The 17,563-nt window shown below is 34.6% G+C and overlaps 1 protein-coding gene across 1 annotated transcript; it reads left to right on the top strand.

Annotated features, from left to right (window-relative positions):
* Positions 1–15,700: 15,700 nt before the first annotated feature.
* Positions 15,701–16,923, top strand: LOC125779517 (jerky protein homolog-like). The gene is made up of 2 exons (XM_049460875.1): positions 15,701–16,654; positions 16,715–16,923. Exons 1-2 carry the CDS (start codon positions 16,289–16,291, stop codon positions 16,844–16,846), a joined length of 498 nt encoding a protein of 165 aa, XP_049316832.1. The 5' UTR covers positions 15,701–16,288; the 3' UTR covers positions 16,847–16,923.
* The last annotated feature ends 640 nt before the right edge of the window (positions 16,924–17,563 follow it).

Genomic DNA, 17,563 nt, shown 5'->3' on the forward strand with positions numbered 1-17,563 from the left:
CATGCAACTCTGATTGCATTCAGTCGTACTATTGATTTCGCCTTTTCTGCGTATGTTTTCTGCTGCAGTGCTATCCCCCATATGGGTGCAGCATACATAAGTATAGACTGACTCACTTTGGCTAGGAGGACTCGTCTATTCTGACTTGGTCCACCAATGTTAGCCATTATCCTCGTTAGCGCCGCCGTCACCCTAGATGCTTTTTCACAGGCTTTGTCTATATGCGTCTTGTATCTTAGCCTCGAGTCTATCATTACTCCTAGATATCTCAAGGATTGCTGTGTGGTAATGTTATATCCGTCAATATTGAGAGTGGCTACCTCTAGTTTCTTCCTGCTTGTGATTAGTACTGCTTCCGTCTTTTGGCCAGCTAGTTGAAGCTTTGTTATCATAAGCCATTCTTTGATTTTTTCCGCTGCATGATTGCACAGACGCACTATTTCGTGGATTTCCTTCGCTACCACAGTCACCGCGATGTCATCCGCGTATCCGATTATTTGCACCTGCTTGGGTAATGGGAGGCGCAGCACTCCATCATATAAAATATTCCACAGAAGTGGGCCTAGGACTGAGCCTTGTGGAACCCCGCCCGTCACCCTATAGCGTTGTGGTCCTTCGTCTGTGTCGTATATGAGGACCCTGTCCGACAGGTAGTTGGAGATGATCTTCAACAGATAGGGTGGTGCTTTCTTTAGCTGTAGAGCTCTTATTATATGCGGCCAGTAGGCTGAATTAAAGGCATTCTTAACATCGAATGTGACTACCGCACAATACTCTTTGGAGCCATACATCCATCTGGTTCCTTCTATAGCTTTACTCGCGACGTCCGTAAGTTTTTTAATCGCGTCAATTGTTGACCTGTGTCTGCGAAATCCATATTGATTATCGGCCAGTCCCGGTTGCTCTTTTTCGAGATGTTGCTCCAGTCGTACGCTTATTATACGTTCTAGTATTTTCCCCACTGCGTCTAGCATGCACAGTGGTCGGTACGAGTTTGGTTCTCCAGGCGGTTTGTTTGGTTTTTGTATTAGCACCAAACGTTGTATTTTCCAAATTTTTGGAAATAAGCCCTCTCGCAGGCACTTTGCGAACAGCCTTGTGAACGGGTCAGTCTTGTGTTTAATAGCTATCTTTAGGGCCTTGTTAGGTATGCCGTCCAGCCCTGATGCCTTGTTATTGGCGAACCTTTCTGCTGCCTCTAATACCTCTTTGTCAGTGATTGGTGTAGGTACCGTTCCGTTTTCTTCTAAACGGTATTCCTCTGCCGGTTGCGCGGGAAAGAGGGTTTCTACTACAGTCTTTAGTAGTTTGGGACAGGTTGGGGCTTGGCCTTTGTGGCCCCGGACTTTTGTCATCACTATCCTGTAGGCATCGCCCCATGGATTTTCGTCAAGTTTATTGCACAGCTCTTTGAAGCAGGAGGCCTTTCTTCCTTTGATAGCTTTTTTGAGGTCATTTCGCTTCCTCTTAAAGCATTCCTGTAGCACTGCGTAATTCGTCGATTGTCGCCTTCTTTGACATAGACGCCTTGCTTTGTGACATTCGCTTCGTAGGACTTCAATTTCGTCATTCCACCAGTATACAGATTTTCTGTGCGTGCCTTGCCTTTTCCTGCACATAGCGGCGTCACATGCCTTGCTGATGTGTCGTATTAAGTCTTCTGCCTGTTGTTCTGTTTCCGCAGCAGCGTTGTTCGGGTTGCTATCTAATATCTGCTTGAATACGTCTTCATCAAGCGTGTCGACTTTCCAGCCTCTGGTTTGGGCTTTCCTTGATGGAAAGAATTCTTTTGCCGGCGTGGGGTTGTCTATTTCTATCAAGAGGGCCAGGTGGTCACTGTGCGTGTATATGTCGCTTACCTGCCAGTTAATCTTCCGCACCAAGGAGCTACTGGCAAAGGTTATGTCAATTATGGAACCGCGTCCGTTCTTTTCGAATGTGTTCTTGTTGCCTGTATTTAAAAGCACGATGTCAAGTGTTGAGAACGCCTTTAGGAGCGCATCTCCTCTCCTATTTGTGTGGGTGCTGCCCCATTCTATTGCCCACGCATTGAAGTCTCCTGCCACAATGTTCGTTGTTGTATTTGCGATGTCTCGTACTAGATTATCTAGAATTCTCTCGTATTCGTTTTGTTGGACGCTCGGTGGTATGTAGCAGCTGTAAAAGTTTATGCCACAGATTTTTGCACGTGTGTAGTAGGCTTGACCTGATAGTGGCTTGCTTTGGAATGGCTTGCACCCGCAGGCCCACACGGCAGCTTTTTTTGTTTGGTCGGAGCTCCAATTTTCAGTACCCAGATTTCTGTACTGCTCGCTTAGTATTGCTATGTCCACTTTTTGCTCAATCACCGTTTGTGTAAGTAACTCTTGCGCTGCTTCGCAGTGGTTGAGGTTAAGTTGCAAGACTCTCATGTTTTCGCTTTTTTGCACGCTTCAATGTACATAAGACATTTTTTGCTTCCAATTTGGTGGTCTGTGATCTCTCGACCATTTTTTTTACACGCGTCGCAGGATGGTTTTTTATCGCATGCCTTCGCAAAGTGCCCCTTTTCTCCACATTTAAGGCAGCACTGGCTTCTGTCAGCTGGGTTGCTACAACTTTTCGCTTGGTGTCCGTATTCCAAGCACCTATAGCACTTCTTAAGGGTCGGTCTCTCCCTAATCCGGCAAACAACCCATCCTATTTTAATTTTCCTCGCGTCAAGTAGGAATCTCGCCTGGTGAGCAGGGAGGCTTAGCACGGCTGTTTGCGTGCCCGCATATGCCGCTCTGATGCTTTTTACTGCTGCATTATCAATGTTGTCTAGCTCCTTTATTTGTGCACGTATAGCACTGCAGATGTCGTCTTCAGAGGTTATTTCATCTAGGTCTCGAATCTCTATCGTTGTTTCGTGTGTAAGTGCTTTAATTTTTGCCTGGTTCCCCAGAACTTTACCTATCTCGTTTGTGAAGTCGCTTGTATTTTCCTTTTGCTCTTTTAACTCTAGCAGCATTTCGCCTTTGGCCGTCTTTCTAATTCGGGTTACATTTTCACCCAGCTTCTGGAGAGCATCTTCTTTCTTAACTGCCCTGAGAATGTCGCTGTAGGTCATATCCCCTGTTCGCGCAATTATGATGGCATCAGGTCGTCGCGGATGCTTATATGTCGTCCTCTTCTTCCGTTTAACCTCGATCCAGTCATCCTTTGGAGCACCTACGGAAGGCTTATCTGTTTTTCCCTCTTTAGGTTGCCTTGACTCCTCTGCATGAGTGGGTTTGTTTCTCTTCGGTGGGGTCCGTCTTTTGGCCTGCTTTTCATCACGGGGTCTTTTTGGTGTTACCTCCGTGGTCGGGGGCATATTCAAAAAGTTTCTCCTTTCTTTCAATTTTGTGTGCTCACTCTGGGCTTTTCCATAAAGTACTCCTATGTTACTAAGGAGGTCCCTTATGTTATTGTTGATGGTCCGCTGTGGTGGACCCATCATTTCCGTTAACTTCTTGATCTCTTCTCCTAGTTCTCTCATGTAGTCTACACATGAGAGTGTTTGCTTAGCTTGTGGTGTGCTATCTTGAAAGGCTGGTGGTGACGATCTTGCCCTCGCCGGCTTTTCAACACACAGCGCGTTTGTGGGCGATCTACCTAGCCTCGGTGCGCGTTTAAAGGGATCTATATCCGTACTTGGTGTTCCCTGAGAGGAGCTTATATCTAGCTCCCTGCTAACTCCATTATTTTTAACTTTATGTCCGCTACCCATCAGAGCGGCATAGATGTTGCTACTGTTATCACTCCTGCTAGTAGCGTTGGTTGCATTATTTGTATTATTTCTCGAAAAATTATTCATTTTCTTCTGTTTAGTTTTACCAGCGCATCGTGTGCAGGGGGGCGGGCCGAAATAGACAGGAACGGGTATACCCTCGGCGTCTTTGCACCTACCCCAGTTCCCTGAGGCCTGTCCTTCGCTTAACCGGTCCCGGAAAACACGGACGGACCAGCGCTCGCCCGGGGCAACGCAGGCTACTAATCCTACGCCCAATGCACACTTCTTGACCAGAGCCCGAAGGGGCTGGTTACAGGCAAACAACGTGGCTAACACCTCGGCAGAGCAAGCTCACATCACCCTTTTCACAATAGCAACCGAGAAGTCGTTGTTAAGGTTTCGAGGGACTCCCAGTGCGCCACGTTGTGTACCGGTCAACTTTAGTTCTTTTAACAGCCGCACCTAACCTGGTGAACAGACGCTGACCAGGGAGCCGCCCACTATGGGTCCGTCGCGCCTGGGTTTTTTTATTACTCATCACGCATATGCATGGTGAGGGAGACACATATTTCTAAGAGGCGGTGTCGGTTCGCCACCGTCACAGGAGCTTCAACGGATCTGCTAGTTTTTATTCCGCATCCTCCACTCCTGTCGCTCATCGTCGGGGATTGCTTATTCGTTTAAACTTATTTCGCAACTAACCTGCTACTACAGGCCGTCCGGCTATCCGCGACCTGCCGACCCCCCCGGTAGCTTAGAGCCCAGCTAGAGAGCCCAAATTCGATAGAATAGAACACTCCGTCCGAGCGTGTGTGTGTGTGTGTGTGTGTGTGTGTGTGTGTGTATGTAGCGTGTGAGAATTTTATGAAATCACAGACACATATAGTATGTATATATATGTATATATATATATATATATTTTTTTTTTTGCTTATGGAAAATTTTGCTTTTGGAAGATAAGACATTTTTAACCACAAGAGTATAATTTTGCTTATGGAAAATTTTGCTTATGGAAGATAAGACATTTTTAACCACAAGAGGATAAAAATATTTGTATAAAAAGACTAATAGTAAAAAACATTTAAGTATTTCATTTTAAATTTTCGAAATGTTTGTGACGGTAGACGTTCAAGGCTTCAAAGCCTATGACAACAAATTTATTGTGAAGGAAATAGCTGTGGTCTTTAATAATGAAGAATTTCATTGTTTCCACATCAAAGCTCCCTTTGATTTTTCAGAGCTGAATAAGGATTATCAGCGACAAGCCAATTGGTTGATCAAACACCACCATAATTTACTATGGTCTTATGGAAGCGATAATTTCAAAGCAGTAAGGAATTATTTAGCATCTACATTGAAAAATGTAAAAGTCTATGTAAAAGGGGAAGAGAAACAAATGTGGATAGCAGAGTTTCTCCAAAAGCCGGTCTTTAATATTGAAGAAGAGATGATGATGGAAGGTAATGAAATGAATCTGTCTACATTGTATAATTTATATACAGATGCTATACGTTGTCAATATCATTTTAATAATACCTGTAATGTGAAAATCAACAAACTACAAATCCGTTGTGCTTTAAAATCAGCATTAATTATGTTGAAGTATATACTAGATAATGGTATAAATAAAATAAAATAAAATAAAATTAGAAATTTTAAACCTTATTTTTTTATTTGAAAGGATGAAAAGAAGAAGAAAAGTAAGTATATAAACACATTTTTTCAAATGTACACCTCATTTTAAATTGTCGTGAGCAAAGCGCTATGACACAATGGAATTTAAATTTTATCTCTCGCTATTATTATCATTCCTCCTTGTTTTCAAAGCTGCCTACGGGGCACCATTTTGGAAGAAAGTAGAAAATAATGGACTTGCGATAAACCAAAACTCGAAAAATCTACAATTTAATTTAACATTACCGAATAGTAATGATATTTTACAAATAAATATTTCACTATTATTACTTAAGCAAAGTGAACCTCTTTTAACGGATTATGAAGAAGAAGAAATCGCAGTGTCGTCATCGACCTCCATTATAGAAATAACACAACCATCTTCACCCCCTACAGAAATAATTCAACCATCTACAACAATCACACCGTTGTCTGTAATTGACTTTACAACTGAAGGAAAGCCTTTGAGAATTTTTACTATAGATGAAGCTATAGAGGCATTTCGTAAAGAAATTATTGAAAAGGAGACTGATATTGGAGGAATCATCGAGGCGAAACAAGCATTTTATAGACATTTCAAATTGGAATATGATAACTTTAATATACCAATTCGTTGTACCTATGATAGTAGATATAGTGACAAACTGCTGAGCATCAAGTGCTTTGAATATCGTGAAATAGAAACTGAACGAATTCTAAGTAATGGGGATATTGAAAAGGTTGTAGTCCATGATACTTCATATAAAAGACCACATGTGGAAATAGTTGATGTAAAAAACTATAAACAAACATATAATATGGTCATAGTATAACGTGAGCTCCACGTGTAAAGATCAATTAAAAAACAACAAAGAAAATGAAATTAGCTAATTTAATAAAAATTCTACTTTTACACCTATTTTATTTAAGCTATGGAACAAGCTATTATTATAATCAATTTATAGACCAAAGTCAAAATATAAGTAGCTTTAGAAATTTTGAAAACAGTAAACAAGCTAGTTTTGAATACAGTATTCCAAACACTTCATTGCGTTTAAAAATAAATGTAACAATTCAATTGATAGATCAAAGTTTTCCTGGGCCGAACCAACCATTATTAAGAACAACATTAAGACCAACTTACTCCGATCAAAGGACTGAGTCACATAATGTAGAAAGAAGTGCATACACCATTCTCGAGGCCATTGACGCTTTTAAAAAAGTTTTAGTGGAAAAGGAAAAGAGAATTGGAGGTATTCTTGAAAGTCCAGAGGTTTTTTATCGACATTTCAATTTAGTTTACGATAATTGTGAAATACGAGTTAAATGCTCTTATTATAGCAATTATGTAAAGCGTACTCTAAATATCTATTGCTTTGAATTTTCGGAAAACAATAGAGAGGCATTACATGAGCGCTCTTCGTACGTTATAAACCCGACAATAATTAATGTTGATCGTTATTATCAAACATTACATATGAAGGTTCAGTAATCAAAAAGACGATGTCCACGATGACAGCTGTATACATATTTAATTTTCTCAAAAAATTTGAACATATTTTACCTGGAGATCAGAGGAGAACACTTATGGATATTCACTCAAAAGTCGAGTATAGAGATAAATTAAGTAAAATAAGAAATCATTTCGGTGAACATTATGAAGACTGCGTTTGGTCGAATCGTAATTGTACAGTTGGTCCAGACACCTATAATTGCTCATGCCTCGAGCGTCTAGATGAGAAAGCCTATAAAATTATGAACACTTACACCAAAATTTATAATCAAATTAGCTGTAAATGTTGTAAATAAATCCCACCTGTAATAACTTACTTTTTTTAATAAACCTTTATGTAAATAAAAAACAACTTTTTTTTATTTTTATTTTTTTATTTTTATTTTTTAATTTTTATTTTTTCAATTATGAAGGCATTACAAAATTGAAAATTCCATTTATATAAGTACACAAATCGCAGCACAGCTAAACTTTTATAACAAAACGATTAAGCATTTGAACTTTTTTTTTTTTGCTTTTGTGATAAAAACTAGTGTGGGAAATAATGTTTAACCTACTTATGCTTTTGATATAATTTAAGCTCGTTCTTTTAAATAATCTTTTTAACTATATTTGTATATGGAATATATTCAAACATTTTATCGTGGATAAGGATGCAATAAGCAGCTGTGTTAGCAGGGGGGGATTTGTGAAATTTTAACTCAATCCGAATATCGATGGGGCCGCTTTTAATAGATTCATTTTGATGTGTTACATCTAAAACAATTATTGGAGCAATTTCAACAAATTGATTAGGTGATAAAAGTGGTTGGGGAGTGCGTCCATAGTAACTTTGTTGAAATTTCAAATACATGTCGTATAATAGAGCATACCGATTTCGATAAAATTTAATATTAAGATCATCATATGGATATGTAGTGGAGTTAAGGTGAACTTTAACATCTAATAAGTCGCAATGTTTAAATTTCTTTGCATTTTGAAATCCTAAAAGAATATAGCGAGGTCTTTCATTTTCACCAACCATTTTGACATTCCACAAGATATTCGTGCTTTCCTGTAGGGAGGGGTTATGATAGACATCCCAACTTCTAAACGAAATGTTGAGCGGTTGTTTACTATTAATTGTTCTCAACATAGTTAAGCGATACGAGTCTGAAAGTTCAATATGTGGCACTTTCCATATAACATTTAAAAGTTTTAATACAAGTTTTTCATTTGCTGTAGTTGTCATCATAACAGCATCATCTTCTTTAGCTCGTACTAAAATTAGTTCATGTTTACAATTAACAATAATTTTTTCAAAATCTTCAGCAAATCCAAGTAGGGTTTTTAGTGGTATACAAAAATTGAAATGTACAGTCGTGAGGTTAATATTTTTAAAAGGGCACCACCCTGCATTTTTTAAATTTGTACTCTCAAATACGTTAAGTGATACATAATTTTTCATTTCTGTTGCAATACCCAACTTTCTAGTCCGATCGATTTCTATTCCATTTATTTCATATCGTATCTCCTCAAATAAATAAGCCATACAATTATTTAGCAGCTGCACAGTTTGTGAAATTGATGAATCACTTTTTGATATGTACCCCTCTATGTATAAAATACTCTCACTTGGTAGCACATAAAGGTCTTGATTTTGTATGGGAATCCGAATTTCATCATTGTTTTGAAACGAATGTAAATATGGTATATAGCTATGATAATCCTTTTTTATTATACTGTTATCAAAAATGGGTTTGTACAAAACGTTTACTATATCACTCATTTTTTTTAAATTAAATCCTAGACTTATTAGGAACTCCTTATTCGATGGGGTTAAATCAACAATTTTATTATGAACAAGAGAATTTACCTCTTTGGAGCGTAAATTTTTTGTTTTTGAAGGTAATACCTTTGAGGATGATTGAAAACTATTTACAAAATCTGTATGTAGTGTCTTTTTATTAAAAATTATCATTTTTTCTTTATATAGGTTTTAAATGTAGTCTTATTGATATATCTTCTCCACGGAAATTAATAAGTTTTCCCGTTTGATCAACAATTTTAAGAACTAGAGTACTTATTTGACGTGTATTAATCGGTAAATATATTACATTAATAGGTATTTCTGTGATTTTATATCCTGGGCTAACTTTAAGTGAAAACTGATGTAGAGTATGCGCAGTTGCTTCATTTATATATGAACCATTGATGATATTACATTCAACAGATATTGTGTTTACTCTTGTTATATCCACTGGATTATCAGAGTAATGAACAATTTTTGGCTCCAATACTCTTTTACTGAATCCTAGTAATGAACCAATTGAGCATTCTTTATTAAAATTCACTTCTTCATTATTACTCATGATTTCAGTTTGAAATGTATTCAGATTAGCCTTTATATCAATAAACCCTTTATTAAAAGGTTCATATTTGTTGGTTATTGTCTCAACTATATCATCCAATTCATATGTTCCAATAGGTATCTCAAGAACCATATTTCCAATGTGAAACAAATTGTTTTCTTTGTCCACATTTGGAATTGTATTATACGAGTCGAAGCTAATTAACCCGCAAACATAATCTTGTGGCAATTCTATAGGAGGAAAATAATTTGCAACCAATATAGATGAATTACCATTTACTGTTAATGTAATCGACATGATGATGATGATGATAGGTTATCATTAAAAACTCAACTGAAACAATTTTTTAAAATATTGTTATATTTATTTATTTATTTATTAATTTTTTTTAATTTAAGTCATTAACATCCACCCAGGAATTGTGGTCAGAAGAGAATCCCAACCATTTAACATAAACTCTATTGTTTCGACGTTTCAAAACTTTTTCAACTAAATATACATGAGGGTGTTTAGTTTTCATTAGTTCATATTCGTAAAATCCACCTTTGATGACATTTCCTTGATAGTCTTCAAGTATATACGTTGTAGGGTTTGTGTTTTTAATTGATTTGATTTTAAAAACTTCAGTTGTCCAATTTGGTGTATATCCTTTTTCAAATACATGTTTATATTTACTTATTCTAACCTCATCATTTATTTTAAATTTTGGTCTATGAAAAACCTTCAAATTGTTGTATGCAGTGTCCAATAAATGTTGTTCATTCGAGGAATTTACCTCATTTGGAGTCATTCTGATAGTCCTGTGAATAGTATTATTGTAATCATTAATTAAATTTTTATAGATATCAATCCATTTATAGGTTCCTCGAAAACTAAACTCTTTCCACATCATTCCTTTTAATGTTCTATTGAATCGCTCTATTATAGATGCTTTTAATGAAGAAAATGTTGAATAATGATTGATATTTTTTCTCTGTAGTAATCTCTTAAAATTAGTATTATAAAATTCCTTTCCATCATCTGTTTGCAGGTTTTTCGGTATTCGGTTGCTTGAGTTTAAAATCTTAACCATTGCATTTGTAACATTTTCTTTAGTTTTATCTTTAACTGCTTCGGCCCATGCTTTTTTGGAAAATGTATCGATTACAGTTAAAAGATATTTGTATTGTTTATTACTACTTGAATACTGAATCATTACCACCAAGTCAGCTTGCCATAAATCATCGATTCCTTTTATACCTGTAATAACTTACTTTTTTTAATAAACCTTTATGTAAATAAAAAACAACTTTTTTTTATTTTTATTTTTTTATTTTTATTTTTTAATTTTTATTTTTTCAATTATGAAGGCATTACAAAATTGAAAATTCCATTTATATAAGTACACAAATCGCAGCACAGCTAAACTTTTATAACAAAACGATTAAGCATTTGAACTTTTTTTTTTTTGCTTTTGTGATAAAAACTAGTGTGGGAAATAATGTTTAACCTACTTATGCTTTTGATATAATTTAAGCTGGTTCTTTTAAATAATCTTTTTAACTATATTTGTATATGGAATATATTCAAACATTTTATCGTGGATAAGGATGCAATAAGCAGCTGTGTTAGCAGGGGGGGATTTGTGAAATTTTAACTCAATCCGAATATCGATGGGGCCGCTTTTAATAGATTCATTTTGATGTGTTACATCTAAAACAATTATTGGAGCAATTTCAACAAATTGATTAGGTGATAAAAGTGGTTGGGGAGTGCGTCCATAGTAACTTTGTTGAAATTTCAAATACATGTCGTATAATAGAGCATACCGATTTCGATCAAATTTAATATTAAGATCATCATATGGATATGTAGTGGAGTTAAGGTGAACTTTAACATCTAATAAGTCGCAATGTTTAAATTTCTTTGCATTTTGAAATCCTAAAAGAATATAGCGAGGTCTTTCATTTTCACCAACCATTTTGACATTCCACAAGATATTCGTGCTTTCCTGTAGGGAGGGGTTATGATAGACATCCCAACTTCTAAACGAAATGTTGAGCGGTTGTTTACTATTAATTGTTCTCAACATAGTTAAGCGATACGAGTCTGAAAGTTCAATATGTGGCACTTTCCATATAACATTTAAAAGTTTTAATACAAGTTTTTCATTTGCTGTAGTTGTCATCATAACAGCATCATCTTCTTTAGCTCGTACTAAAATTAGTTCATGTTTACAATTAACAATAATTTTTTCAAAATCTTCAGCAAATCCAAGTAGGGTTTTTAGTGGTATACAAAAATTGAAATGTCCAGTCGTGAGGTTAATATTTTTAAAAGGGCACCACCCTGCATTTTTTAAATTTGTACTCTCAAATACGTTAAGTGATACATAATTTTTCATTTCTGTTGCAATACCCAACTTTCTAGTCCGATCGATTTCTATTCCATTTATTTCATATCGTATCTCCTCAAATAAATAAGCCATACAATTATTTAGCAGCTGCACAGTTTGTGAAATTGATGAATCACTTTTTGATATGTACCCCTCTATGTATAAAATACTCTCACTTGGTAGCACATAAAGGTCTTGATTTTGTATGGGAATCCGAATTTCATCATTGTTTTGAAACGAATGTAAATATGGTATATAGCTATGATAATCCTTTTTTATTATACTGTTATCAAAAATGGGTTTGTACAAAACGTTTACTATATCACTCATTTTTTTTTAAATTAAATCCTAGACTTATTAGGAACTCCTTATTCGATGGGGTTAAATCAACAATTTTATTATGAACAAGAGAATTTACCTCTTTGGAGCGTAAATTTTTTGTTTTTGAAGGTAATACCTTTGAGGATGATTGAAAACTATTTACAAAATCTGTATGTAGTGTCTTTTTATTAAAAATTATCATTTTTTCTTTATATAGGTTTTAAATGTAGTCTTATTGATATATCTTCTCCACGGAAATTAATAAGTTTTCCCGTTTGATCAACAATTTTAAGAACTAGAGTACTTATTTGACGTGTATTAATCGGTAAATATATTACATTAATAGGTATTTCTGTGATTTTATATCCTGGGCTAACTTTAAGTGAAAACTGATGTAGAGTATGCGCAGTTGCTTCATTTATATATGAACCATTGATGATATTACATTCAACAGATATTGTGTTTACTCTTGTTATATCCACTGGATTATCAGAGTAATGAACAATTTTTGGCTCCAATACTCTTTTACTGAATCCTAGTAATGAACCAATTGAGCATTCTTTATTAAAATTCACTTCTTCATTATTACTCATGATTTCAGTTTGAAATGTATTCAGATTAGCCTTTATATCAATAAACCCTTTATTAAAAGGTTCATATTTGTTGGTTATTGTCTCAACTATATCATCCAATTCATATGTTCCAATAGGTATCTCAAGAACCATATTTCCAATGTGAAACAAATTGTTTTCTTTGTCCACATTTGGAATTGTATTATACGAGTCGAAGCTAATTAACCCGCAAACATAATCTTGTGGCAATTCTATAGGAGGAAAATAATTTGCAACCAATATAGATGAATTACCATTTACTGTTAATGTAATCGACATGATGATGATGATGATAGGTTATCATTAAAAACTCAACTGAAACAATTTTTTAAAATATTGTTATATTTATTTATTTATTTATTAATTTTTTTTAATTTAAGTCATTAACATCCACCCAGGAATTGTGGTCAGAAGAGAATCCCAACCATTTAACATAAACTCTATTGTTTCGACGTTTCAAAACTTTTTCAACTAAATATACATGAGGGTGTTTAGTTTTCATTAGTTCATATTCGTAAAATCCACCTTTGATGACATTTCCTTGATAGTCTTCAAGTATATACGTTGTAGGGTTTGTGTTTTTAATTGATTTGATTTTAAAAACTTCAGTTGTCCAATTTGGTGTATATCCTTTTTCAAATACATGTTTATATTTACTTATTCTAACCTCATCATTTATTTTAAATTTTGGTCTATGAAAAACCTTCAAATTGTTGTATGCAGTGTCCAATAAATGTTGTTCATTCGAGGAATTTACCTCATTTGGAGTCATTCTGATAGTCCTGTGAATAGTATTATTGTAATCATTAATTAAATTTTTATAGATATCAATCCATTTATAGGTTCCTCGAAAACTAAACTCTTTCCACATCATTCCTTTTAATGTTCTATTGAATCGCTCTATTATAGATGCTTTTAATGAAGAAAATGTTGAATAATGATTGATATTTTTTCTCTGTAGTAATCTCTTAAAATTAGTATTATAAAATTCCTTTCCATCATCTGTTTGCAGGTTTTTCGGTATTCGGTTGCTTGAGTTTAAAATCTTAACCATTGCATTTGTAACATTTTCTTTAGTTTTATCTTTAACTGCTTCGGCCCATGCTTTTTTGGAAAATGTATCGATTACAGTTAAAAGATATTTGTATTGTTTATTACTACTTGAATACTGAATCATTACCACCAAGTCAGCTTGCCATAAATCATCGATTCCTTTTATAATAACATGTCGTCGTGTAAAATTTTTTCTAGCTTGTTTATGTAACTCTTCTACAATAGCCCTTTTGTTATTCATTTTTTGCTAATCCTTTTATAGTAGGGAACTTTATTTTTAACACTTCAACGTCTTTTTCAGTAGGAAGTTGTTTCAATACAACGAAACGCATCAAATAATCCTCAATAGTTGATAAATAGTTGTTTATATTATCTAAATATTCTCCACATGCACTCTTTATTCGTTGGTCTATTAGAGTCTCAATTATGGATACATCATTTTTAATACTATTATTCAAGATGGTATTAATTTCTCTAATTTGATGTTCTAATTTGGTTTTCATTTTATTCAGCATGTCTAAAAAGTATACTTTCGAAATGGCATCATCGTCTCCTATGGGAGCAGCTAGGTTAATTATTCTTTTCTTGTTTAAATTCAGATTTTTATTTCGATCTAGTATTGTTTTCCCACTTGACCTACTAGAGTCTAAAGAGAAATGACCAAATTTATTTATACTCATATTATTTAATAATATTTGCTTCTCGTAACTCTTCAATAATTGATATAATTTCGTTTTGATGGTTATTGTGACCGACACTTGTTGAAGATATAAGCAATCTCAATCTATCCACCATCTCATTAGGGTTATCCCAATATTGATAAATATTTTTACGACAGTCGATTGACTTCAATAAACCTCTACCCCTTATGAAAGAGTGTGGAATATAATTGATCAATTTTCTGATAATGTTTAGATATTTAAAGGATTTTGTTCCCTTAATTTGACTATCTGGCTTATAATTACGTCTGTGAGCACTTGTATCTAATAAAATCTGTCGATAAGTCATCAAATCACGCTTCTTATAATGTTGTGGTTTTTTATGAAATATTAACTCAAATAGACCTTGTGTCATTTTCCATTTATCCTTACCGATCTGTATAACATCTTTGGAAGTAAGTTTTATTGGTTTGACTCCAAATCGCCATCGACCATTTGAATCTTTATTCGGTCCATACAATGTATCAAACGTTTTTAAATTTTTAAGTAATCTTATATTTTGTAATAATGAATTGGGTTGATTAGGCTTAACTCGTTTATAGTCTTCATTTAATTGATTTTTACTCTTACGTTTTACATGCTTGTCTATTTCCCACAGATCAGGATCTTCTTCAATTCTTCTTAAAATAACTTGATCAGTTAGAGGAGTAGTATTATTATTATCATTACATAATTCACTTCGATTTTGGGTTTCTACAGCCTTGTTTAACAATTGTTCATCGTCTGGTTTTTTAGGAATACAGTGCAATCGCGATTGAGGGAACACGCGATTGAGGGAACACCTCGGTAGAGGGAACACGTAATTTTTTTCATTGACTACTCTGTAGAGGGAACTTTTCAGTTTCATTAGTACTCAGTTGAGGGAACTGGACCAAAAACAACTAAATAAAAACAAAAAATAAATAACAATGCATATGTACCGTTTTTTTTTTGCTTTTTTCTATGCAATAAAAGCATGCGGTCGTGTAATGTTTGTGTTTAAATGCGTATACCAAATCAGTTGGTTTGAAATTTTTGACACGTGCGCTTCCAAAATGGCAAAGAAAACGAAGTTGTTTTTAACTTTTAACACAAATACCGAAATTTTGGAGAAAATTTCAAAAGGGGCGGGATGCAATTAGCAAAAGAATATAAAGCCGCTAAGTCCACAATAACCCGAATAAAAAACAATAAGTCAAAGATTTTGAAAGCAGCATCCAAAATGCACCGCAAAAGAAAGTCCTTTAAGGCTGGAGAATATCCACGAATGGAAAAAAAGCTGTATGATTGGTTTATTAAACAAAGAAGTAAGCATGTGCCAATAGGCGGTTCCTCTATTAGAGTAAAGGCGAAGCAATTGTTCGAAGAAATGTACGGATCAAGCAACAGATTCAATGCAAGTTGCGGTTGGCTCAATGGATTTAAAAAAAGATTTGGAATTCGTCTGTTAAAAGTCTGTGGTGAAAAATTATCATCAAATCCCGATGGAGTCCCAGAGTTCAAAAATAGACTTAAAAAACTAAAGGCCAAATTTACAATGCGGATGAATCCGGCTTGTTCTGGAAAACCTTACCCGATAAAACTTACGTAAGTTCTTCTGAAAAAACTGCTCCTGGCAGAAAAATTGAATAAGCTCGAGTGACATTTTTGGCATGCACAAACGCAAGTGGAGTGCACAAGTTAAAACCGTTGGTAATTGGCAAGGCAAAAAAATCGCGATCATTTAAAAATTTTGAGCTACCGGTCGAGTATAAAAACTCTAAAAACGCTTGGATGACTGCATCAATTTTCAAAGAATGGTTTCATCATGCTTTTGTGCCACAGGTAATTTTATGGTTCTAACTCTTTGTCAATTTTGTAACACTTGAAATTTTTTTAACATTTTGCATTAAAAGCAGTTTTGATTTTAGACAATGCTCCTTGTCACCCTGGTGTAGAAGGCTTAAAGTCAGATTGTGGATCAATTTTTACTATCTTCATGCCACCAAACGTCACGCCATTGATCCAACCGATGGACCAAAATGTAATTAGATTGACAAAGTTACATTACAAGACAAATTTATTGAGATCAGCGTTTGGAAAAGCGAACACAGATGAATATTTAAAGAATTTAAATTTAAAAGACGCTGTTTGTATGTTGGCACAAGCATGGGAACAATTAAGCCCTGTCGTCGTGGAAAAATGCTGGCATCCGCTTTTAAAAGATGATGTTTTTAATGAAGAAGGAGCAAACTGTAGCGAAGATGACGACATCCCCTTGAGTGTCTTACGTTCAAATACAATTCAGCAACAATCAACAGAGTATGCGGAAATAAATAATTTGCTGGAGAGCATAGTTCCAGAAGTAAGCCCTCATTTTTTATATGTGAAAGTACTAAATTTAACAAAGAAATATTTTCCACAGGTTACGTTTAATACAGCAGATTTGGTTGCTTGGGTTTCAACGGATGACCCTATTGAAGACTTGAATATAGTGGATGACGTTGCTGTTTTAAGTTCAGAAGAAGACGAAGAAAAAATTAAAATTGCAATATAACCCCTTCAGAAGCCGTTTCAGTCTTTGACAAGGCTATAGAGTGGGCCGAAGAATACACTAATTCTCTTCCTAATATAATGGTTCTTAAAAATTTTAGGGAGGAGGCTGTGAAGCAATGCCTTAAAGCGAAAAAAAAGCAAACAAAAATTGTTAATTTTTTTTTCAGCAGAATAAAGTTTTGCTTTCTTATTTTGTGAATGTACAAAGATGATCTCAAGAATAAAATCTATTTAACTTTTTTGAAAAAATAATAAAAGAAAGTGTATAAAATCTTAATCTGAGTTGAAGCAACAATCTTGATTGAGGGAACAGGCCTTGCACGAATTAGTTCCCTCAATCGCGATTGCACTGTATATGGTTCTGTTCGGTGAGGATTATTCATATAATTTATTTTTTGTCTAACACCAACAACATTATCTAATTTTTGTTTTTTTTCAAAATTTTGTTTGTTAATGATATCAATAGATTTTCGCTTTTTAGTTTTCATTACATTGCTTTGTACAGCTCTCTTTAGTAATTCATCATCATGAGGTTTAGGATGAATATACGATGTTGGCCTTTCACAATCTTTCATAAAATTTATTTTTCGTCTAACACTATTAAAATTAACTGGTTTTGTTTTTTTAACAAAACATTGCTCATTAGCGATATCAACAGTAGTTTTTCTCTTCTTCTTTTTACATTTCTTCATCATTTGCTTCTTAACAATCTGTTTCC

Source organism: Bactrocera dorsalis, chromosome 6, assembly GCF_023373825.1.
Source record: "Bactrocera dorsalis isolate Fly_Bdor chromosome 6, ASM2337382v1, whole genome shotgun sequence".
NCBI lineage: Eukaryota > Metazoa > Arthropoda > Insecta > Diptera > Tephritidae > Bactrocera > Bactrocera dorsalis.